Source organism: Monoraphidium neglectum (genome assembly GCF_000611645.1).
Source record: "Monoraphidium neglectum strain SAG 48.87 unplaced genomic scaffold scaffold00098, whole genome shotgun sequence".
In the NCBI taxonomy this organism is placed as follows: domain Eukaryota; kingdom Viridiplantae; phylum Chlorophyta; class Chlorophyceae; order Sphaeropleales; family Selenastraceae; genus Monoraphidium; species Monoraphidium neglectum.
Window position 1 is genome coordinate 12,497 of NW_014013530.1, and position 23,795 is coordinate 36,291.

Below are 23,795 nucleotides of genomic sequence, written 5' to 3' on the forward strand. Positions count from 1 at the left end.
GCTCCCAAGCCTTCCCTCCCGCTAGACAAGTACGCCAGCCACCTGTTGGCCATGGGCAGGCAGCCTGCAGGATATCGTTCCTGAACATGCTGCTTCAAAGTCAACTATCTGGCTGTTAAACTCCAGCCACCACCACTCTGAGGTCAAACTACCCCGGTCATGCGTGCGTGGTGCTCCTAGCGTGGCACGCGATTGAATCTGTGCTGTACACTGCTGTGACCGTCACGCCGTTGAATCAATTAAGCAACATGGGCTGGCCACCACGCACCACAGATTCTGACATCCAATACACTGAGCCACCCACTTGACAAGCACCAAAGCTGCGACGCAAACCCTGCAAGCAGCTGTTGTGGCTGCCTGCTGTGATAGTAGCAGCACCCCATCCTCCCTCGCTTGGCTAATGGCTCTTTGGGATTACAGCGATGCTTTAAGACTATTGATTCGAGAAGTTGTGTACAGTGGACATTAAGCAAAACAGTAGCGGACACTCTCTTGATGAAAGGACAAATTAGCTGGACGTGATGATCAGGAGCGCAAACCTCACACACAGTAGCACGCGCCAACAGGTCGCAACATCCGGCCATCATGCACCGTGTCTCACAACTGCCACTCCGGTTCTGGTTGCTGCTCGCCCTACCCCAGCTCCGGGGCCACCCTTCGGCCCACACCAGACCGCCGCCTCACACCGTCACCGCTAGCAGGGCCGTAGTTGCCTGCATAGGAGCCAGCATGGAACCCAACCATCTGCTGCTCACCAGGACCAAACCCTCTGCTACCGCCCCAAGCCTGCTGCCGCACGCCGCCGCCGCCGCCGCCATCACCGCTGCCCAAAAGCTGCACCATGGACCCCTGCCCAGCCGCACTGCCAGCCCAACCTTGCATCATGCCGCCGCCGTAGCCTTGAGGCACGCCAAACCCACCGGTCCTGCTGGGCGACCGCTTGGCGCCCTCGCCCCCCTCCGCCCCCGTGTCTGTGAGGGCGGTGACCAGCGTCTCTAGGTCCACCTCTTGAGGCAGCTGCACCAGCAGCTCCGCTACGCGGCGGCCTTCCTTGCGCACGGCTGCCACAAAGGGCCTGAAGAGGAACACCACAAAGGCGCCCATGCTGAGGATGGCGACCACCAGCAGCATGATGTGTAGTACACGCTCTCTGCTGTAAGCGCCCAGTAGCTCCGCCGTGTAGAGGCCCACCAGGGTCGAGGCCCCATCATGCGCGTCCCAATTGCCCACCAGCCATACAAACGCATAGCTGGTAAAGGGGTTGACGAAGTTTGGGGTGGACGCAAGGGTGTTTATGCGAGTGGGATGGCGGGATTGCAAGCAGAGCCAGCGGAACAGCTGAGCACGCCAACTCCTGTACACAACCCTGTCAGTGCAGCGCAGCATGAAGCTATCCACCAGGCCCCCCAGTACGCACCGAGTGTTGCTGGCATCTGGCGTGATTGTGGTTGCGTTGTCACGGGCCATGAGGCTGGCCTCCTCCACCATACGACGCACCATAGGGTCAATGCCCGAGTGCGTCGCAGCGTACCAGGGGCTTCCTACGGCCTCGCAGTTGCCGGTGTCGGCTCGCAGGCAGGACGTCGTGCGGAACAGCAGCTGCGCATGGCCGGCAGAGCGGAACAGGGCGCCCTCGGACTCGTCCTGAGAGCCGTCTGCAACACTGTCGGGCAGTGTATCGCCACCATAGAGCTGCGTCGAGTAAATGCTATCCAGCAGATCAGCCTCCCCAGAGAGCCACGGCTGCAGCGCCGCCCGCGCAGAATTTGACTAGGAGCAGAGATTGAGGAAATGGGACGGGAGCGAGCAGAAATAAAATGGTCTCAGAGAGCTGTGAGCAGCAAATTTGAGCAAGTTGTGCAGAACTTGTGCGCTGCAAAGCAGCCAGTTGCTGGACCAAAACACATGCCTTGTGTACTACCATGCATGTATACTGCTGCATGCCTTCAGCAGTAAGCAGTGCGAGTTTGCGCGATACGCTCGCCGTCTGTGCATGAGGTCCTCACCTGAGACAATGCCGCCTCCCCCATGACGTACGTGACGCGGCTGATTTGCAGCAGCGTACGCTGCCCCAGCTTCACCGCTACGATCCCGGCATTGATGTCTGAAAACGCTGAATATGATACGCCATACATCAGCATCACCAGCGCGCCCCATACCAAATACGGCCACGCCAGCCTGTATGAGTCACTTGCGCTGCCAGGGCAAGAGAGGCAACAGCGGGGAGGCCACGGGGCCATCGAAATGTTGATGCAGCAACACCACCAACTGAGCTCTGGTCATTTCTCCTTGCATCTGGGCTGCTGCAGTGCAGACTTGTTGGTCAAAGACACACCTGGTCTCCAGGTGCTTCCCATTGTAGAGCATGGTGCGGCGAGTCTCCAGGTCCATGCCCATCAGCTGCTCAAGGTTGTGGGCCCCCTTGGGCTGGAGAGCAGACGCAGGAGGGCAATACATGGATGGAAGGCAGGGAGAACACGAGATGAAACAGGGCCACACAGGGGCCAGCAAGCGATAACATCACTTTCAGTGGCAGGCAGTCCCCCCTGGTCTGAGAATGCAACGTTCACTCTCACCGCAGCGCCATCTCCAGCGACGCCTCCAGCTGGCTTGCCGAAAATACTCACGCGTCGCCGCGCTGACGTGGTCCCTGCACCACTGGCCCTGCCTGCCTCGCCCTCATCGCCACCGGCCGCCGCCTGCTCCTCAGCCGCTGCCTCCTCCTGTGCTGCTTTGCGCTTCTTTGCTTTGGTCACAGCCTCCGTCTCCGCAGCCCTGGCGTCCTCTGCAGGTAATTGTGGGCAATCATCCAAGGCCGCAGGGCCGTGTCCGGCGCAGGCACACGGCGTCCAGCACAAGTGTGAGCAAGGTTGCGGTCGACGAGAATCTGACGGGCATCTGTCACCAGTGGCAGGCAGTCCGGCCAGCCAGGCACCCAGGCACCCACCCAGACAGCTTTCACCGCCACTCCATTTCTGTAGCTCACCATCATCACTTTCCTCTTCCTCCCCGATGTTGGTGCTCTTGTTTGCTAGTGTGCGCAGCGCCATGTTCGGCAGCGCCAGGAAGATGCCGCACAGCCTGACGCGGTGCGCCATGAGAGCGCGCAGCACCATCAGGATCATCGCCACCGACCCCATGCACACGCCCACTCCCTCCACCACCAGCAGGGTCAGCACCACCACCTTCATCTGCATCACACTGCGCTGCGCTCGCAGGGTCTGTGGTGTGGAGGAGCACGCGAGGTGGAGTCAGCGGATCTTGGCGTGGAGAACATGTTGAACGTGAGAGTTACATGACAACTGCCAGAACGTGCGGCTCGCAAGCCAGCACTACACTGCAAACCCCCCTACGGCAACCACCAACAAACACACATGCACACACACAAACACGCACACATATACACGCACACACGCCAAGCAGATCCAACTCCTTCCCAATCGCATCAGATTGTATAGCCAACACGCATCAATTTCACCCACTACCCACCCACCATAAGGTTGAGGGAGTGCAGGTAGGCCTCGTGCATGACAGTCGGGCCATTGGCATGAAGGAAGCGCGCCGATGGGAGGGTGGCCAGGTCGTCGGAGCGGCCGTTGGCGCCTATGAAGGCCACCTCGCGCCCGGCCGCCACAAACAGTGCACCCAGGTTGAAGAGGCTGTTGACGTTGACCAGGGTGCCACCGCCCGCATCTTGACCCGCAAAGCTGGTGACGTTGATGGTGGCGTCGTGCCATATAGCCTTGACTGCCGGGTCGTCTATGGCGCGCAGCCCCTTGAACCCCAGGTACAGGCCCTGGTGCAGAACCTCGAACCTGACAGGCCCAGGAGAGCAGCAGCAGGGGGACGGGCTGGTTTGAAGGGGCGGAACGTGATGGGCAGGAGGCAAGAGCAGCATGGCAGGTATCGGCCGTGCATCTTGCTCACGAGCAATTGCTGCGAAGGCCCCGATTGCTTCCCGCCTGCGCTCTCCCAACCATGGCACCCATGGACACCCTTTCTGACTGCATGACCGCGGAACCCCCCTGTGGCGTGCTATACCTGTCCAGCTGCGTGCTCAGCATTTGGGCGTAGGGCACCAGGTCCGCGGCGCTGTAGCCGTAGCCCTTCTGGGCCGCCTCCAGGACGCGCGCATAGCTGCAGGCGCGGTGCATCACCGTAACGACCTCACCTGTTGGGGGGCAACGGCAGGTTGGCGGGTGGCAGATGTAGGCGTTGACGGGTGATGGCGTAGTCTGCTCTCTACAAATACAACACGCGCCGCGCGCGCACGCACACGCGCGCACACACACGCACACACACACACAAACGCACACACACACGCACAAACGCACACACACACACACACACACACACACACACACACACGCACGCACGCACGCACGCACGCACGCACGCACGCGCACACACACACGCACGCACGCACGCACGCACGCAAATGCAAGCAATTGCAGGCCGACTCATGCGCTTGTGACGGAGCGGGCCACACCTGCAGCGTCCAGCTCCTGGGCATAGGTGGCGTCACTGCTCAAAGTCGCCATAACGGCCGCAAATGCCGCCACGTGCAGCAGCAGGACGCCGAACGACAAGCCCAGGATGCGGCGCTGGAATGCTGTCAGCGTGTTGGCTGTCACTTGGTTGTTAATCAGGCGCAGCAGCTTGCGCAGCCGCTTGCCGCGAGCAAAGTCACCACCCAACTGAGCACCGTCGCCAGCGCCGCTTGTCACATCCGACTGGCCCGCACCACCGCCGGCCCCAAGTGCCGTGTCGGCCTCTGCGCCCGCTGCGCCAGCGAGTGCCCCGTCGGCTGCCAGTGGCACCTGGGGGCTGCGCCCGCTGGCGTCCTCTGAGCCCTCATCTTGCCGGCCGCGCACCGCACCAGGCAGGTCCACGTCGTCAGCCCCGGGGGCCTGTGACAGTGCAGGAACGCTTCATGTCAACGATGGGGATGAGGGGTTTGGCGCTGGGGCGCCCTGCCTCGAGAAAACGGGAGTGCACAGGCATGGCGAGCGGTCTGGGTCCAGCAAAACAAGGGACAAGGTTCTTTCCAAGTCTTGTCACCTGCCCCCAATCCCAAACACGCACCTCAGGTCCGCTCATGTGGTGGAATCCTGACTCCAGCCAGGCTCGCGCCTTGTTTTTGCCCTTGGCGGCGAGCTGCTCCTCACGCTCCTCCTCCGTCAGGGCACGCCGCTTGCCGCCACCACCGTCGGCGCCGCCGTCACCACCATCACTGCCGCTGTCACTCACAGCAATGCCGCGGCGCCGCGCCTCGCGCTCCCCAGCCTCCTCGTCCGCCGCCTCGCTGCTGGCACCCTCGCCGCTGCCAAAGCGCGCGCGCGCTCGTGCATGGCCCTGGCCGCCCCGCTCTGTGGCACCCCCCAGGTCCAGCTCCACGCCGCGAGCGGTGGCCAAGTCCTTGCCGGCAGAGCGCCGCGTCGTCGCGGGACCGCTGCCACCGCCGCCGCTGCTGCCCAGCAATGCAGCCTGCCCGATTGCCAGCCCAGGAACTGCCCGAGCACCCCCAACCATGGCAGCCGAGGCGGCTGCGCCGCCATCTCTGCTGCCCCTGTGCACGGCCGCCATCTGCTCTGCCAGTTCCTCGCTGCCGCTGTTGTCGTCAGCTGCGCCCCCCGCATCAGCGCCATCACCCGCAGAGGTCCTCTGCTGGGCCGCCACCAGTTCCTCCAGCAGGCGCTGTGGCACAGGGCATGCACCACGTTGGGTTAAAGGTAAGGCCAGCCGCGGCTGTCACGTGTGTGTTGGTGCAGAGAAGCATGTCGTGTGCTCTGCATAGAAGTGGTGGTGCGGCGCACCATGGCCTCAGCTGGCCAGCGCACTGGATGCAGGCTGCACCGACACTCGCGCATGCAGCGCTCGTGGCATCAAAACCCGCCGCACTCGCCCACCCACCGGTGCGCCCTTGCAGGGCTGGTTGGCCTTGATCAGCGCCACCAGCCGAGCAGTGCTGGAGCCGTCCTTGAGCACTGCCTGCAGGCTGACGCCCAGGCCGCGACCGTCGGGATGCACAGCCTGCAGCTGGCGGCGTGGGCCCACCCTGTGCGCGTGGGTCTTCTTCATGCCACCCTTCTTGGCTGACGACAGGCCCATGAGGTCGTCCAGGGTGGTGGTGGACGGCAGCGCGACATACCTGGGCAGGGAGGGAAGGGAGAAGAACAGGGGTGTCATGGTTCACTTGCAGGGCAGGGGGGGGGGCAGGAAATGCGGTTTTGCAAAGATATGAGAGTAACTGCCACTTTGCTTCACTCGCGCCAAGCGGTCGAGTGGCTTGCGCATGCACACCGGCACCTCTCCTGTGCAGAACCGCCCAAAGCACTTGCCTGTAGAGGTGGTGCTGTATCAGCATGCCTGGATGCAGGCCAAACAGCCGCCCAGCACTAGGGTCTGCGCGCACGATGGAGCAGCCGGCGCCCAGCTCCACCACAGCCGACAGCAGGTCGGTGCGCCAGAGCTCCAGCACCACTGCAGCGCCGTCGTCCCCGCCACTGCCACCCTCACCACCAGCGCCACCGTCCTCGTCATCGCTCGAAGCGACTGCCACTGTCATCACCGCCGCCTTGACCCTGCCGGCACCGTGTCGGCTGCCCTGGCGCAAGATGCTGCGCACGCCCCCGCCCTCGGCCTCTGCAGCAGCCCTTGCGGCGGCGTCTGCCTCGGCTTCCTCAATCTTGCCGGCGCCAACACGCCAGCTGGTGCCCGGGTGCGCGTTGCTGCGCATGAGCAACGCCGTGAGGGCTTGCCCCAAATCTTTGCCTGCACAAAAGTGAAGTGATAGTGAGCAGAGTCAACAGGAGAGGGGGCCGAGCTTAGCTCAGTGATGCGGTAGTGCATGCTATTCAGTTTGGGTGCGTGCCGCTCGCCTCCACAGCTGGTGCATGTACTCAGCTATACCAGTCTGCCCCGCAACTTCCATCAACCCCCTTTCCCCACAGCGCAGACACACCCTTGCTGATGTTCATTTGCTCGACCCATCCTGGGCCTACTCAACCAACCAACTCCCTCCAACTCACGCAGGCCCACCCACCTGAGCTTGCGTACTCGTGGAACACGTCCACCAGGACGTCCAGCCTCTCACCCACCAGCCGTGACGGGTCCCACCCAAACAGCAGCGCAGGCGTGGCCACGCTGGTGCCGACAATGGTGCCATCCGCCTTGACTCGCAGCAGCAGGCGGCGCTCGTCCGCGAATGCGGCCTCTGAGGAGCGTGTGAACGACACAGCCCAGGCGGCGCCCTGGCCCAGTGTCCCGGGATGGTGGGTGATGGAGGCTTTGACAGGCACAGCAGTGCCGTTGGAGCTGAGCAGGTGGACCAGGGCGCCGCTGCGGCAGCTGCCTGGCGCCGCACGCGTGTCCACCGTCTCAGTGTCCTGCAAAGTGTGGGATGGATGCACCAAAATGAGGTTTGCCCAAGCGCACTCCTCAACAGAGCGTCCTAGTATGTGGCCATGTTCAAAGAGCAATTCCCCCGGCAAGATCCCATCCAATCCTCGTCGCAACATCACCTGGATTCCTTGGCATCCCATTGGCCAACACCATTTGAACTTTCACCGGCTTGCACCCAACTCACAACCCTCTTCACCTTGATGAACTTGGTGTGCATGGCGCAGTAGGGGGCCGGCAGCAGGGTGCTAAACTCGCGGGTCCTGAGCGCCGCCAGCTTGTAGCCCAGCATAGCCGCCAGCCCCGTGTTGGCGTACACCAGACGCCCCTTGTGATCAGTGGCCAGCATCAGCCGAGCCTCCTCCAGGCGGCGCATCACCACCACCACCACGCGCTGGCTGTCGCTCCCACCCAGCTGGAACCGCAGGGCAACGCCCACCTGGCAGTTGGGTAAAGGCAGGGCGTCAACGGTGGGCTGACGGGTGCAATGGTGAGGTTGGGAGGTGAAGGGCACCCCGACGCCTGCCATGACTTTTCACTGACAAGAGCTGAGCCCAGGTCCCATGATGTCCGCCCTCCCCCCAGTCCCACCCACCTCTCCGCCATACTTGTGCTTGATTTGAGCCTGTCCCGAGACAGCCCCTGCCTTGAGCTGCTGCTCGCTGCACTTGGCGGCCTGGCCCAGCATCCTAGAGTGTGGCGCAAGTTGCAGGCAGTCGCAAAGATTGAGGCCCGGTTGGGGCTGAGCCAAACCAATTTGTGCAAGACCTCTCCCATGCAGCTTGTGATGATCGCCAAGGCAAGCGTCGGAATCATGTATATCATTTAGTCGTGTGATCACTCAGCCAAGGGGCTCCAAGAGAAAGGCAGCCCTTCAGCTCCGCTCACCCCTCAATTTCCCCGGGGTCCGCCGCCAGGGCACTGAAGGGCTTCCCAACAAGCTCCTGCACGCTCCAGCCCGCATAGTCCATGAAGGACTGATCCACGGACAGCACGCTGCCATTGGGCATCAGCCATGCCTTGATATCCTCGGGTGCACTGGGGGCAGGCTGCACGGCAAAAGGGTGCAGGAAGGCAGGGTCTACAAGCCAAGGAGGAGCAAGAGTGCACTTCACCAGGAACAGACGGTAAACAGGCATTCAGGTTTGCTGAAACACCAGGGCTTTGACAGCTCACAAAATCGTGACGAGCATCGTGTTGGGTGTAGCCAGGCGGCTGCTGCGGACCGTGCCCTCATGTGTGTGTGTGTGTGTGTGTGCCCCTGCGTATTGATCACCACAGCCTGCCCGTCACCTTGATTACCCCCATGAAGGTGGCGTCTGCGCCACTGCCCGAGGCCCTGGTGACGCAAATCGTGACAGGGAATATGAAGCCCTCCTTGTGCAGGGCCACCAGATCAACCACCCGGTCAAGAATGTGGACCTTGCCTGCAAAAGATGGAGGCTTCAAAGTGAGAGCTAAATCGGCATGAACGAACGAGCAGGGGACCAAGGGGAAATTGTAGTCGCATCCCTTGAGGCTCCATGACCAATCCTCTGGCACCCAATAGTGCGCTGATGCAAAGCGTCGCATTTTGATGGTGATGTCGGACTCCGGTCGGCCCCTGCCTGCATCAGCCCACCTGAGGTCTGATAGGCCTTGAGGTAGCCGTTGTGGCGCGTGCTGTAGGGTGGAGGCATCAAGATGCTCACGTTCTTGCCCTCCAACTCGCCCTTCTTGTACCCTGAAAGGGAGGGGATGGCAGGGTGATTGTTGCAGGGGCTGATTGGCAACATACAGACACAGTGTAACCAAGAGTGCCTTGCAAACCGCAGATTGCATATTGTTGCAGCTGGCCAAGCACGGACCCGCATTGAGGCGTATTGCAGTGGAAGCAATTGCAGCCGCCCCAGTGGCGGCCCACCAAAGAGTTTCTGCACCGCCTTGTTGGCCATCTGTATGATGCCAACAGCGTTGATGCTGACCACTGCGTTGTTCTTGTCGTTGAGGGCGGCCAGCACACCCGCGTTGCTGCCGCCAGTGAGGGCAAAGTATTTAAGTGGGAGGTTTGATGAAGTGGAAAAGTGCTGGTTGATTGGGCTCAAGGCGCTTGCATTCAACCCCAGAGACCCGGTGCTCCGTGGCCCTCACAGCAGCCTGCCATCACTTGAGCTTGCTTCCATGGCCCTTCCAACCCTTGCCCGGCTCACGTCTCTCCTTCCTCCCCATTTAGGGTGATCTTGGGGGCCGCCCCTTCTGCCAGCTCCTCCTGGATAGGGAGCAGGGCACAGCAGAGGCGCCAGGTCAGCAGAGACAAGCCAGTAGCCATCGCTCCAGAGACAGGTTATGTGCGGACGCTATTGCCAGCGGCAATGCAGCTACCCTCGTGAACATGTCAACATGTCAAGTCATTGAAGTATTTATTCTTCTTACCAACACATGCACTCACATGCACAAACGCACCCATCCACCCACGCACGCACGCACGCACAAACACACGCACACACACGCGCACACACAGACACAAACACACACACACACACATGCACCTGCTTTTCAGCCTCTGAATAGTACTTGGCTGCCCCCCAGGGGTCGTTTTTGACATTTTCGAGGAAGCGGCCGTATGAGCGCAGCAGCTTGGCGCTTTTGGGGTAGCGCTCCAGGACCAGGTGGTAGGTGCGGTTGGCGGCCACCTCCATGAGGTCGATGCGCGCAAACATGGCAGACATGCGCTCCATCTGGGTTTGGGGGTTGGCGGTGGGGGTGGGGTGGGTACGTCCATTGAAAGACGAGGGGGCCATTGCTGGGCAGCGCAGCGTGCCCTGCAATCAGCAGACGCCTTGGCCGCGTGCGCGCAAAAAGGGCCGGCCACCCCCTGCTCCTCCTGCTGTTCGCACCGGCACCACATCGCGCATGACAAGGCGCCAGAAGTCCCGAGTGGCCTCCAGTGCCGCCTTGTGGTACTCCAGCAGGGAGCGGTAGTTCTTCTGAAATTCAACATACGAAACCAGGTCCACCGCCTGCGAAGAGATTGGAGGGGCGGAAGAGGACCAGGGGCTTGTCCATCAAGCGGCGATGGTGCAAGGACAGCAACTAAAGCGTTACATCGTCATGGCGCCCAGGTAGGCCCCACCAAGACCGCTGCCATCACAGTGCGCCTGCACGGCTGCATGCCCGCTCTCCTAGGCCTCCAATCACCTGCTCGCCGCTGCTGCCTGCAGCTGCCTTCTGTTTGTGTTCCTGCTCCCTTGTGAAGATGCTGAATTGATAGCTGAGGTTGGGCTCCAGCTTGCGCGCCACCTCCAGCTGCGCCCAGCCAGACGCGTTGTTCTTGCGAACCTGGCGGAGCATGTGGTGCAGTGCAAGGATTAGTCAAGGAATGAGGCCAAAGGCCAAGTTGCTTCCATTCTTCAGGCACAGGGAGAAGTAGCACAGTACAGCACCGTCAACCCTGGCCCTGACTCCCAAAGGCAGTTCTCCTGCCCTTGTTCTCGAAACCCGTGTCGCGTACCCACCTCAATGAGGAAGTTGCTGTAGACGATGCGCAGGTACGGCGAGGCCGGGAACATGGCGACGCCCGCCTTGAGCACGTTCTCGGCCACATCCAGCGCACCTGGATCAAAGTTGGCGCCCTCAACATCAAAGACACGCCCGACGCGCGCCGCCACCTCCACGTCAAAGTCGTCAAAGAAGGTGTGGAGGCTTCGCGGCTTGACGCCCGGCCCCAGCCGCGCGAACCTGAACGCGACGCGCCAGCCATAATAGAGGCGTGCGTACATCGCTGCCATGCAGCCAAAAAAGGCCACGGGGACACCACCTGCCATGAGCTGGACCGTGGTGGGGAGACAAATGGTATTTGTGCCGTGAGTACATGCCCCAACCTGAGGCCTTAATGTGTCCAATCTCTGTCTCCAACAGCCCGTCACTTCTGCAAAACTGACTGGAAGAATCTGCTCGCATGTTGTGCCCTCCTGGGCCTTTGCGCACCATTGTCCACATCCAGCGCCTGCTCCAGGGCTCCCAGGTGTAGTGTACGTGGCTGCCTGTCTGGTGGTTGTCATGCCACTCCACGGTGTAACTCATGAGCATCAAAGTCACGCTGATCCAGGCCAGGATGCCGTTGAGGCCGGCACGAAGGCAGTTGATCCATGCGCTCAAGTGGGGTGCCTGTTTTCAGGTGAGCGGGGGGGCCATTGCAATGCACAGGTGATTGGGTAGTTGAGTTGGGTTGTAACAATCTCATCAAACGAGCAGTATACAGTCACCATGGCTGTCAGCTGCTGCTGTGCAAGGCCTGGTCCCTGTGAGCAGAATCAAGCGCTTCGCCTTCAGGCCCTAAGCATCAAGCCCATTGCAAGCGAATTGCAAAATGCTGGCACCCAAGGCTCGCGTTCTTGTCCCCAACTGCTGCGGACTTACCCATCGTAGTTGGTACCAGAGCATAAGCACACAACATGCCGCATACACGGCGACTTGGATGTGCGGTGCTGGCCGCAGCAAGATGTCGGCACAGGTGATGACAGTCTTGCACAGGAGCATGCGCAGCTCTGCCATACTGTGGGGCGCGGCCAGCAAGCTGCGACTCATGGGCTCCAGCTCGTGGTCTGCCACCACCAGGAGCAGCGCCACCACAAAGAAGAGCACACTGGACACCAGGCTGAATATGGCGTGGATGAGGTGCGGCATGCTGAGGCAGTCTGTTGGAGCAGGAGATGGGGCAATGATGAGCGTGAGTGGAGGGGCGTGATGGAACATGCATGGGGATCAGCAGAGTGGGCATCATGCAAGGCTGAAAGAGGGCACTGGCTGTCGCCGTTCACCAATCACCACCAGTCGTGCTTCGCAGCGCTGCTGAGCCCGCCGGCCCGGCCCGCCGCACTTGCCCCACCCCAGTCTGTAGATCACCTATGTCGTATATGAGGTGCATCCAGTGGTGCTTGCCGCTGGTGTCGAGCTCGGGCTCGCACTGCAATGCTATCAGGAATATGTTGAGCGAAGCTATGTAGAACATGCTCACAAACAGGCTGACCACGATGCGTGCCACCTTGATGGGCCACAGGAAAGGAAAGGAGTCGTTCTTGAAGCACCACCCCACCCAGACACAGATGCCCGTGGATGTGAACAGCGTGGCCACCAGCACGTAAAACACGATCAGGTAGAAACGGTAGCCCTGCAAGGTTTGAGGCAGGTACGTCGCCGGATGAGGTGCAAGATTCTGCGCAGCACCCAACACGTAAGGTTTGAAGTGCCACATGGCCCAGTCCGTTACCCAAATATAGCAGCTTTTTATGTCTTGTCGCTGCTTATCCGCCTGTCGCAGGCGTAACCGGTGCGTAAGTGCCCCGCACCGTGTGAGCAATGGGCAGGTGAAACTCCACATAAAAGAAAAGCTTGAACATCCTGCATTGTGGATGGGGCAGCAGGTAGCCTGAATCGACACAGTATCCTCGCCACAAGCCTGCTTCTCTCAAAAAACCCACTGATAACCAGCTGGCCAAGCCGCGTTGATGGATTCCCCACCTTTTGCACGTGCGTTCACATGCCACCCACAAAAACTCACGGGTGGTGCTCATCCGCAGCCCAGGGGTACTCCGGCATAAGGAAAAGGAAGCAGATGAGGAAGAAGTCGACAAATATGGTGAGGTAGGCCATCTTGGCGCTGTCATTGATCTTCTCCTTGGCCAGCGTGTACAGCGCTCCGAATAGCGCCTTCATCAGCTGCTCCTTCTGCTGCAGCTCCTCTGCCTCGCCCTTGCCATGGTCCTTGCCACCGCCCCTGCTCAAAGATAGGTGTGCATTGGGATTGCAATGTGCCGCGCCAAGGGTACACGTGGTCCCACAACTCTAGCTGGTGCACAGAAGCCGCGTCTGATGTACACTGCAGCAGGCATGGCAGCTTGTCCACTGCCCGCTGCTGCGCTGACCAGTAAGTCATCGCGAACGGCTATGATCCGGCCGTGCAGCGCGATTTTAGTACGCATCACCGGGCTGCTGGATAAATCGATACTCACTTCGCGCCCGCGCTCCTGCCTGAGAAGGCCGAGCCCACGCTCGACTCACTCCCATAGCTCGATTGGCGCTCCATGGTTCGAGCAGACACGCTGATACTCGCTTGCTACGCCGCTACGGGAGCTTTTCGCGCCCGCGGCTCACGCGGGGCCAACGGCTTGCCTGGATGGCAGGACCGTGACCTCCCTATTCTCTTGTATCAATTTTGATGCCCATGGCGTTGAATCCCTCACCGCTTGGTCAAGATCGCCCGTGGACTGCGTGATCTCGCACAACACGACGACAGCCGAGTGTTTGTACAATACCGTACACGTTCAGGACCCTTAGTACGGCAGATTTCTCCCCGAAAAATATCATTATGTAAGCGGCAGCGTAATGGTTGATCAACACTGGCGGCACCGCGCTCACCCTCGCTGCTGGCACATCATGAATGCCATGGCTGCCATGCTGCCCCATGCAAGCGCTGGTTCAGCGCAGCAGCAAGGGCGCCAATCACACATTACACACAAGCGCACCGCAGCGCAGATTGTTGAAGGGATTGTCAAAATGCAGGGCGGGTCTATCAACGGTAAACTGCGCAGGCCACAGCCCAAGCTCAGCTGGTTGCTGCTTGTACAGCAGACAGGGCGGGAGAGCGACTGGCTTGTGCGTGATGTATCACGGGCCGCTTAGCAACCTGTCAACAGCCGCGTTGACGTTGCCACCGGTAGCTTGCAGAGCACGGATGTTGGCATCGCGGTCGAAGAAGCCCATTTCCTGCGCAGGGGTGACGGGCACAGCGCAAACGACGCCTTGAGCACAGGTCGCTGGCGTGTGTCGGTGGATGAGCAGAGCATGAAGATGCGTGAATGCACGTATGCACCAACAAAAAAACTACCAACTCATGCCCATATGCACGAACCATGTGGGTGCCTTTGAGGTGCTGTCATGACAGAAGAGAGAGACATCAGAAGTGATAGCAGTGAAGAAATACTCAAGGGGGCAAAAAGCCTAGCCTGAAAAATTCTTTAAATGACCACTACAGACTGTGCGCGCCGCTCACCTGCAGCTGCTGCAGCTGGTTGGCAAAAGCCGTCTCAGGGTCCGCCACGGGCTGGGGCGCGCCGAGCGCCCCCAGGGGCCCCAGGCCACCCAGGCCACCAAGGCCACCAAGCCCGCCCAGGGCGGCCATCATCGAGTTGATGTCAGGCAGGCCGCCGCTGCCAGGTGCCCCGCCGCCGCCGCTGCCAAACGCGCCCCCGCCGCCCATCATGCCCGACAGCAGCGCCGCCAGATCGCCCGGTGCACCGGCCGTGCCAGCGCCCGTGCCAGCTCCCGTGCCGGCTGCAGCACCCGTTCCTCCAAGTGACTGCTGATGGGGAGAGTGGCAGCCATGGGTGGTGCTACAGCAGGAGAAGGAGCAGCAGCGGTGGCGACGGTGGCAATGCACGCAAACCTGCACGAGCGCAACCCCGCCCTAGACACCTAGAACCCGCACGCGCACGTGCCTGCTGCATTCGCATGGCCGCCGACATCATCTGGGGGTTGAGCATTGACCGCACAAAATCAGGGTTGCTGAGCATGGGCCGCAGCATGGGGTTCGAGTCCATCATTTGCTGCAGCATGGGGTTGGAAGCCACGATGCTGTCCAGCACCCCCGGGGCGCTCATCATGGAGGCCATCATGTCCATCATCGCGGGGTTGTCAGACAGCTGGGCGTATCGAAAGGCAAGGTTGGGGAGGCGTCAGTATTGGCCAAGTCTTGGCCACGGAAGCCAACACACAAAAGCAAGGGTTGAGGACTGGAGAAAGGAGAACATTGTCGTTGGCAAAAGGAGCAGCTGCCCACGCCACCTTATCACTGCGTCAAATACACCCACCTGCTGCATCATCGCTGCCTGCATGCCACTGTCAACGCCACCCATAGCGCCCATGCCGCCGAGCCCACCGAGCCCACCCAGGGCGGCCAGGTCGCCGCCCCCTGCCGCGCCGCCGCCGCTTCCAGCGCTACCTGGCAGACAAACACCAACACAGAATGAGATAGCAAAACCAGCCTTGAGTTCATTCAGGTAGCGTCCATCATGCAGGGCTCCTTGCCAGATGATAATCAGCATATATGCAATTGAGTATTGGCCTGGCTCCGTGGTGTAGCCCACCTGTGCCACCAGCCCAGGGGTTGGGGAGCGGCTGCGTCCCGCTTGCGTTGGTGCCAGCCCCAGCACCGCCGCTGCCAGCCGCCCCCGTGCCAGTGCCACTCAAGCCCGCCGCTGCCAGCATGCTAGCCAGGGGGTTGGCAGGCGAGTCGCCGCCTGTTCCCATGCCCTGCGTCGCGTTCATGAGAGGCTCCTGAACGTTCTCGTACAGCTGGCGCAGCGCGTTGAAGCCGCCTGGCAGTGCCTCCAGGTTAGACATGGCCCGGTCGTTGTTGCGCATGTACTCGCGCATCAGGTTCTAGGGTAGGGGGGCGCGGGGAGGAAACGGCAGGCCGATTGGAGCTTCACACCAGCAGCCTGGCATAAGGAGGGTTCATCTGCCAGTCTGATTGGATACCGCTACGATAGAAGATCAAAGCGGATCCAGGCCTGTATCCACTCACTGGGTTGGACATGATGCGCATGGACTCGCGCATCAGCTCAGGGTTGTTGAGCAGCTGGGCAAACTCAGGGTTGCGCTCAGTAAGCTGCGGGTGGGAAGAAAGGAAGGAAAAGCAAGGCGGCATCAATCACAACGGCCAGGCTGCAAGCACAGCTGTGCCCTGGACGGAAATTTTGTACAAATTCATCCGCAGGTAAATCGAATCCCGATCGAACCCCAACGCACATGCTCACCTCGCGTATGCCCGGGTGCGCCTGCATGATGGTGCGCATCAGCTCAGGGTTGTTCATCATCTGATGGCAGATGAGGCAGAGGGGCCAATGGAGGTTGGAGGACGTGACCAGGTCAATAGCCGAAAGGCTAAGAGAGCAAACAACAGCTTGAAAGACGCAACCGGTGTGGGTTCCTCCAGACACAAAAAGAATGAGCCCTAGCAGCATCTGTGCTGCCCTGAACCTACCGCCTGCATCACAGGGTTGTTGGCCATCTGCGCCATCATGGCCTCGGGTCCACCGCCCAGGCCAGCACCAGCATCAGCAGCAGCGCCTCCAGCCGCAGCCGTGCTGAGGCCCGCCTGCGGGGTACCAATCAGAGCATTGCTCGTATGGAAAAGAGCCCAAGCTGCATCGCTTGATTGAGTTATGAGTGGTGCACGAAAAAATTCAAAGGTACATCAGACCCAGCTCGCTCATCCGCATGCAACTACGCACCGCTGCAACCCCGGAGGACGTGGCGCTGCCAGCCAAGGTGGGAGCCGAAGAGGAGGCCCCGCCTGCAGTCGAGGACCTGGCGTGCGCTCACGGAGATACATGCAGGCAGGCAAAGGCAGCCGTGAGTGGGCACTATCTGGATGCATATGCCGATGATGGGTGCATGCTGAATAAGCCTGCACGCTGGTGCAGACCAGCAGTACTGAACCGCCACGGCTTCCATGCTCCGCAAGGGCAGAGTGGGCGCACCACATGGTTCCCACATGCAGGCGCTGCTCACCCTTGGGTGCCGCCTTGCGGCTTGCCACGCACGAGGTGCAGGATATGGTCTTCAGCAATGCCTGCAGGTCCAATCGCGCATGGATAAGGTCACGTCTGCGTTTCAGCGCGCTATGCAAACAAGGCGATGCGACACCCGACCTAGGGTGCGCTTGGTCGGCGCGGGTGGTGCTGTGAAGACGCACCATAGCTCTCCAACGAGCGCTCGTCCTTCAGGATCTGTCCGCGCCAGACAAGCCTCTGCTCCGTGGCCGGGATGGAGCAGCTGGGAGCGAGCTCCTCCTTGAGCTCCAGCACGGTCTTTTCCAGCCCCGTGTCGAGCTCTATTTTATTACCGCCCGCCGTTGGCTTCACTGTTAGTCGAACCATAGCGTGTTGCGTCCACTAAGACAGATCAAAATTAGGTGATGCTCTTCAACGCACGCGACCCCGGCTGCAGAGTAGCGCAACCAAGCCTTATAGCTGTACACCAAGGCATGCGCTATGAATGAAGCGAGACATGATTCCTGCACAGGGAGTCTACAGTACTGTAAGCCCGTGCGCCGAGAGAGCGGGCGAGAAGCTGCGTCCGTAAGCGCTGGCAGCTCGACCCTGCAGCTGCAAGCTCTGAATTGGTGCGATCGCAACATAATCGTAACATGATGCCTGGCAGGTGCTTGCCATTGGACACCACTCTTGCAGATCACAACCGCGCCAAGATCAACAGCTTGAGCTCTGCCTGCAGCTGTCCCCAGTGTTTTGACAGTACAGCACCAGCTGCGCTTCTGTGCCGGCATATACGGCGGGGCTTAGAAGGCTGGAATACTGGGACGCCGTCCCTGGGACGCTTACAAGCTGCCCGCAGGCCAGCAAGATGCGACTGGAGACGCTAGGTCAGGCCGTGGCACGTGTCCGGGGCCTGCCTGCCGGCGCACCCGACGTGCAGCGCCAGGCAACAGTGTTCGGTATTTTGCTGGACTGCTCGCTTCCCCGCCCATCCCGCGGCTCAGGTGGGTGGCCCGCCGTTTCGTGGGGCGCGATGGACCTTCACATCAGCACCTGCACTGTTTGTGTGCACGTTGTTGATGTCTCTTTTGTGCCAGCCGCGCTCAATAGGCACGTGCTCATACACACTGCATCCATTCAAATGATACTGCCTGATTTGTAGACCATGTAGTCAACCTACGCATCATGGATGCCAGCACCATGGCAGACCCTGAGCTGCAGTGCGGCGTAGAGGTCATCGTCTTCAGCCGGGAGCCGGGAACCATGCCGCAGGCCATAGCCGCGGCCGACATCATCCGCCTGCAGAATGTGATGGTGGGCACGCAATCGTCGCGGCGGGCTGCGGTGTGGTGAAATAACGGTTGTACAACCGCTTACAGCGGCTGAGGGGCGTGATCAGCGCACCACGCACACGCACACACATGTTTAAATGCAACCCACAGGTTCAGTTCTGGGGCGGCCGCATCCAGCTGATGGGGCAGCTGGCGCCGTCCCGGCCGTTCTCTTACCTGATGTTTGGCGGGGCGCTGGCAGCGCCAGACGTGCCCTACAGGCTTGGGGGAGGCCGCGAGGCGGCATGGCAGGTGGGTCGCTCGCATAATCGGCAGGCGCACAGCCGCGGCACGACCTCACACTAGAGTGGCAGCCTTCTGCAGCCCCAGCGATAGGCGCGGCTGTGACTCAGGCTTCATCATGCCCTTGATGCGACAGGTTTTTCCTGAGGATGTGGCCACCTTGTCGCAACTGCGGCTGTTGTCTGTGCAGCACTCCCTTGTTAGCAGTGAAACAGGTCAGACCCAGGCTATCTAGCGGCTGTGGTGTTCAATTACAGCATGAGCTCTTGCGGGTGCACATGTGCGCCCTGCCATGTGCATGCGCATGCACCTTCATGTCCTGAAACGCCCATGTGCAGACGGTAGTTAACCAAAATCCTAGCACTCCTACCCCTGCCCCAATCCCCAATCCACCCCAGCCCCAGGCCGCCCTACCTACTTCCTGCGCAAAGTGATGGACCTGAAGCTACCACTCCTGGATGAGGCTGCAACTACGGCACTGCAGGAGCAGCAACAGCAGCAGCAGCAGCAGCAGCAGCAGCCTTCTCACACACCGCAGCAGCAGAACGCACTCCGTGTATATGCGCCGGGCGAGATCCTCGACATGCGCTGCAAGGTGTGGTGCCCGAGCATGAACGGCTCGCTTGCGCACACAAGACGCGCGCGCGTGCGCGCGTGCACACACACACACACACACACACACACACACACACACACAGCGCAGCTGTCAAGTGAAGGCCCAGGCCCTTGCATTCTGTGTTGGTGGACAAAGACGTGCATGCACAGTGTTTTCAGTATGCATCCATCTCCACGACTCCTCCCTTCCCGCTACTGCTCCTACGACCGCCTGGCTCTCACCGCCAGGTGCTGGCCATTGACAGCCGTGCGCCCTTGGAGGCGGTCCTTTTCGTGTGGGACTCCACAGATGCACGCCCCATGCCGTGCAAGTGAGGTGCAGGGTGCCACGGGCGCAGGGTGGGCACATTGAGCGTGCCATGAGCACGAGAGCGGCACAACTGGTGTGACACACACATCTCACAGGCGAGGTGCATGTGCTGCCACACACTGCATCGGCGGTTGTTGTATATTGCCGCAATCGTGCCGACTAACATATCATTGTTGTTTGCGCGGTGTGCAGTGCGCACATGCCACCGGGCGTGTTTCGCGGACGTGAGCAGCTGCGCGCGGCGCCGTGCTACCGGGTGATGCCCCTGCTGCCAGGGGAACCGGGCGTTGAGGTGCGCGGGGTGCTAATGTGTGCGGAAGTGGGTGTGAGCCGAACCATTCCGGCATGTTGTTGTGATTGCCCCTTCTGGTTGTCGTGCTATCACCACCCCAGCACCGGGCCTCACATGCTGTCCCGTTGCAAGTTTCAGCATTTCGCTAAAACACCCATGAGCATCACCCTGAACTCGTGGACCACCCGCCAGGTGCTGCCCGACTTGCCACCCCTGGGCACAGCTCTGCCTGTTGTGGTTCCACAGCCTCGAGGCCAGCCACGGCGGCCCCTGCCAGCTGTGGGGGACTGGGTGAAGCTCAAGGTGGTGGGGCAGCAGCTGCACGAGGTGCGTGGCGGCAATCAGGGAAGGGGCCGTTTGAGAGACCGAGGGGGGAGCGCAGGGGGCGATGATTCCATGCAGTCAGCCTACACCTGGCACATGCGCTCCAGCCCCACTGACTCGCAGCGGAGCAACACCCCGTGTTGTAAATTCGCTTTTCCTCTCACCTCACACACAAGGGCAGGGCCAGCTGTCGCTCGTGACCGGCAGCTGCAGCCGCATCACTCCTGCCGTGGCAGACGCGCACTTTGAAGCCGCCTGGGCTGCGCGGCAAGCATCCGGCGACACCGTTGCAGTAGCCACGCGTCCTGTGACTTGGTGCCCAAACCACCGCGGGCTCCCCCTGGTGACGGTGCGGCATGTGCTGCAGCGACGGCTGGAGGGAGTCAGTGAGACGTACCGCCTGCTGGTCCGCATGACCAGGTAGGGCCATCAGGGAGGCTGGCAGCTCATCGCATCAACCGCCGCTCATGCACGTGGCGTGCAAACTGGCAGCTAAGGGGGCACTGAGATGCAACGCCTTTGCCCTTGGTGTGATGTGGCTCTTGCCCATTGGCATGCAAGAAGGGCGGTTTCTACGCCACGCTCTCTCTCGATTCCGATACCGCAGGCACCTCCCAGCCGACCCTCCGGCGATGTGCCGCTGCTGCCGCCGCACTGGCGAATGGTCCCTGGCGGCCAAGGTGCAGCTGGAGGACGCCACCGGCCGTTTGGACGCGCTGCTGCTGGGCCGCCATGCGCATGCCCTGCTCGGGGTGGCACCCTTTGACCCTGCTGCCAGCCCAGGGCAGGTGGCCGCCCTGACCAGGGCGCTGGCACTGCTGGGCCACATGGATTTGGGTGGCGTGGGCAGCGACGGCGAGGGCTGCTCTTGGCTCGAGGTGGTGTTGAGCAGCGCTCACAGCACACGCGCTGCTACCGCGGCCAGGGAGGCCACGGCTTTGGCGGGTGGCATCCACGGGGGCAGTGATGCCAATTTTATCGAGACGGTGTGTGGTCTGGGTGGCACTGCACTCAGTGACGTGGAGGCGCGGGTCCTGAGCGATCCGCGTGGCTGTGTGTACATGCTTCACGACACTTTCCTTGTCAGTGCCTGAGGGAGGCTGAGAGCGGGCCTGGGTGACCGCTTGGCGCGTGGTAGCAGTAGGCGATATTGTGACGGTTGGGTTTCACGGGTCACTTGACCCTCGCTCTATTTCTTTCATGTATCATACTTTTATGACGGCACTTACAGACCCTTGCAGTTTGGACTTGGGGCATTGGTGGTTGCATTTGATGTCAAGATTGCGGTCAAAGCGGTCTGATGTCAGACTTGCCCATTCTGCATCACGTGTCACGGAAGTCCAGTGCCATGTGACATTCATCTTCAACTCACAGAGTGGCAATCATCTCTAACGCAACCCTTGACCTTATCATCTGTGCGCCGTGGCGGGAGTGTCGTCCAAGTGACACTGGAGAGCGCAACATGCAGCGCTCTGACTGTGGAGTGCGGTGCAAATCCGGTTATGCCTTTGATCACTGATAGCCGTCGACGCACAGGCTTCAGGCATATTGTGTTTGTGCATGAGAGCGCCGACAGGTTTGATCTCAGCAGCGCGCCATGGCGAAGCCCCAGCAAGCAGGTCCACGTGCTTCACAAAAGAGGTATTCAGCCCTTGCTCTCGAGCTGCCTGCGACACGGTGGTGGGGATGTACGCTGATCGTTTTGCTCATTTTGCAGGAAACCGGGTGCCGGAGCGACCGCTTCTGCCTCTAAAAAGGTTTGTTAAGCGCCTTGAGCAATGCTGCGGCGCTGTGTGGGACTGCGGCACAGCTCCGTCGACAGCCGCCGCACCAGTCGCCGCCGTCCGGTGATTTGTGCTGCTGCGCAAGGGGCCCTGTGCGGCATCAACCTACTGCCACCTCATGCTTTGACACGCAAACAGGTGAAAGGATTCTCAGATGAGAATGCCAAGTGGCTCAAGCCCAAGAAGCAGGCGGCGCCGGTTGACAGCAGTGGTGACAGCGAGCCGGAGGACAAGCGGCCGACAGCCCGAGGCAAAAAGCAGCAGCAGGTGCAGCAGAAGCGGCTGCCATCCAAGCTTGAGAAGCATGCCAAGCAGCGAGGTGAGCTGCGGGGGCGTTTGGGGGATGCCCGTGGCAAAGGCGCAGGCTGTGGAGCAGCCGCACGTTGGCCCTTCCAGTAGCTCTTGTTGCCTGCTATAACGGGTGCCCACACCAAAAATTTGACTTGCCACCTTATGCATGTAAAACCGCCATCGGCGCCCCTTCCAGCCAGCGAGCCGTCGCCGAGCAGCTCCGATGAAGAGGGGAGCATGGGCGATGACGACGACGGCAGCGGCAGCGGCGGTTTCGTTGACGACGACGACCAGCTGCTGGGAATCTTGGGCGATGAGTTTGGTGGGGAGGAGGGCGACGAGGGCACCGGCAGCGGCAGCGAGGGCGAGGATGGCAGCGAGGAAGAGGAGGGCGGCAGCCTGCTGGGCAGCGAGAGCGATGACAGCGACGCAGGCGGCAAGAGGGGCGGGCTCCTGGGCAGTGAGGAGGAGGAGGAGGAGGAGGGGGAGGAGGAGGACAGCGATGACGACGACGATGACGATGACCAGCTGGCCATAGAGCGCCACAGCCGGCTGTTGGACAAGGCGCAGCGGCGTGCTGCGGCCGACGCTGACGCAGAGGCGCGCACAATGGCGGCGGGGCTGGACACCAACATTGAGGAGGTGAGCTTTTGCGTGGGTATGAGCGCATGCGTTTTTGCATGCTTGAGCGCGTTTTCGTTCATGCTTGCATGCAGTTGTGTGAGGGTTGGGTGATCCAGTGATATCACGAGAGTGGGCGCATGCCTGTGCATCATGTGTGTGTGTGTGTGTGTGTGTGTGTGTGTGTGTGTGTGTGTGTGTGTGTGTGTGTGTGTGTGTGCGTGCGCGTGCGTGCGCGCTCATGGGCATGCACGCATGTGAGCGTGTGTGGACGTGTGTGCGTGCACATAGCAGGGCTACGACAAGTCGATTGGCGCAGCATTTCCGGTAGTGCGAGCCATCAAATGGCACGTGTGAGCGGCGTAAGCGCGATGGCAGGCAACTGTGCAGCGGGCATCAAGTGCTGGTGGCCTGCAACAAGACACCTGAATACTGCTGTTTCCAATCTCCCCCTGCCCTGCGCAGCACGAGCGCTTCACGCTGCCAAGCGGCCAGGAGGTGGAGGCCGAGGCGCATGCGCCGCCCGATTTGGAGGTGGTGCGGCGGCGGCTGAAGGAGACCGTGGGGGTGCTTGACAGCTTTGCCACCATGAGGCAGGCGGGCCGCAGCCGGGCTGATTACGTGGACCAGGTGGGGGGCGGCACGGCACATGGGGCCAGAGGAGTGCCCAGATGAGGGTGCCTCTGAACGGTGTGCAGCACTGAGGCGGCGCGCTTTATGCGCGCTCTTGTTCCGCAACGCAGCGTGCGTACATTGAGGCTGTTTGGGATGGCGCAAATGTGCCTGTCTACCATTTTTGAATGAACCCAGGCTGACAAAGGATGAACTTTCCCAATCACCCCATAGCCCACCTCAGCGCGGCTCTTTCCCGAATCTGCCCCTTCACCCGCCTCCCCCCTCAGCTCAAGCGTGACCTGGCGGTGTACTACGGGTACAACTCCTTCCTGCTGGACCAGATCCTGGGGCTGTTCAAGCCGGCAGAGGCGGTGGAGTTCATGGAGGCATGCGAGGTCCCGCGGCCGGTGGGTGGTGGGGGGTGGGGGGACA

General features: G+C 61.0%; 3 protein-coding genes across 3 annotated transcripts in view; 1 reads left to right on the top strand and 2 right to left on the bottom strand.

Annotated features, from left to right (window-relative positions):
• Positions 1-633: 633 nt before the first annotated feature.
• On the bottom strand, positions 634-13,465 carry MNEG_1047 (hypothetical protein; the record flags this gene model as incomplete). Its single annotated transcript, XM_014050471.1, has 31 exons — positions 634-713; positions 921-1,249; positions 1,418-1,770; positions 2,007-2,196; positions 2,336-2,427; positions 2,628-2,785; positions 2,987-3,221; positions 3,494-3,815; positions 4,042-4,171; positions 4,490-4,910; positions 5,086-5,697; positions 5,914-6,151; positions 6,387-6,774; positions 7,046-7,388; positions 7,589-7,840; positions 7,997-8,090; positions 8,290-8,450; positions 8,695-8,828; positions 9,023-9,124; positions 9,305-9,411; positions 9,591-9,649; positions 9,930-10,118; positions 10,278-10,400; positions 10,579-10,719; positions 10,896-11,207; positions 11,368-11,547; positions 11,800-12,077; positions 12,286-12,550; positions 12,729-12,780; positions 12,941-13,156; positions 13,392-13,465. 31 exons carry the CDS (start codon positions 13,463-13,465, stop codon positions 634-636), a joined length of 6,630 nt encoding a protein of 2,209 aa, XP_013905925.1.
• A 581-nt stretch (positions 13,466-14,046) lies between these two features.
• Positions 14,047-17,321, bottom strand: MNEG_1048 (Ubiquilin-1; the record flags this gene model as incomplete). Its single annotated transcript, XM_014050472.1, has 11 exons — positions 14,047-14,145; positions 14,432-14,712; positions 14,873-15,080; positions 15,249-15,379; positions 15,525-15,819; positions 15,965-16,048; positions 16,197-16,256; positions 16,424-16,537; positions 16,674-16,749; positions 16,954-17,014; positions 17,138-17,321. 11 exons carry the CDS (start codon positions 17,319-17,321, stop codon positions 14,047-14,049), a joined length of 1,593 nt encoding a protein of 530 aa, XP_013905926.1.
• An 816-nt stretch (positions 17,322-18,137) lies between these two features.
• The window catches only part of MNEG_1049 (putative ribosomal RNA methyltransferase NOP2), a gene marked incomplete at both ends in the record, with an annotated part of 12,796 nt that continues 7,138 nt past the window's right edge, over positions 18,138-23,795 (top strand). The window contains 12 exons of the mRNA XM_014050473.1: positions 18,138-18,251; positions 18,380-18,520; positions 18,996-19,106; positions 19,355-19,437; positions 19,629-19,728; positions 19,921-20,055; positions 20,420-20,472; positions 20,660-21,038; positions 21,975-22,155; positions 22,324-22,769; positions 23,214-23,378; positions 23,651-23,770. Of these exons, the coding sequence (XP_013905927.1) occupies positions 18,138-18,251; positions 18,380-18,520; positions 18,996-19,106; positions 19,355-19,437; positions 19,629-19,728; positions 19,921-20,055; positions 20,420-20,472; positions 20,660-21,038; positions 21,975-22,155; positions 22,324-22,769; positions 23,214-23,378; positions 23,651-23,770 (2,028 nt within the window). The remainder of the gene's footprint in view (positions 18,252-18,379; positions 18,521-18,995; positions 19,107-19,354; positions 19,438-19,628; positions 19,729-19,920; positions 20,056-20,419; positions 20,473-20,659; positions 21,039-21,974; positions 22,156-22,323; positions 22,770-23,213; positions 23,379-23,650; positions 23,771-23,795) is intronic.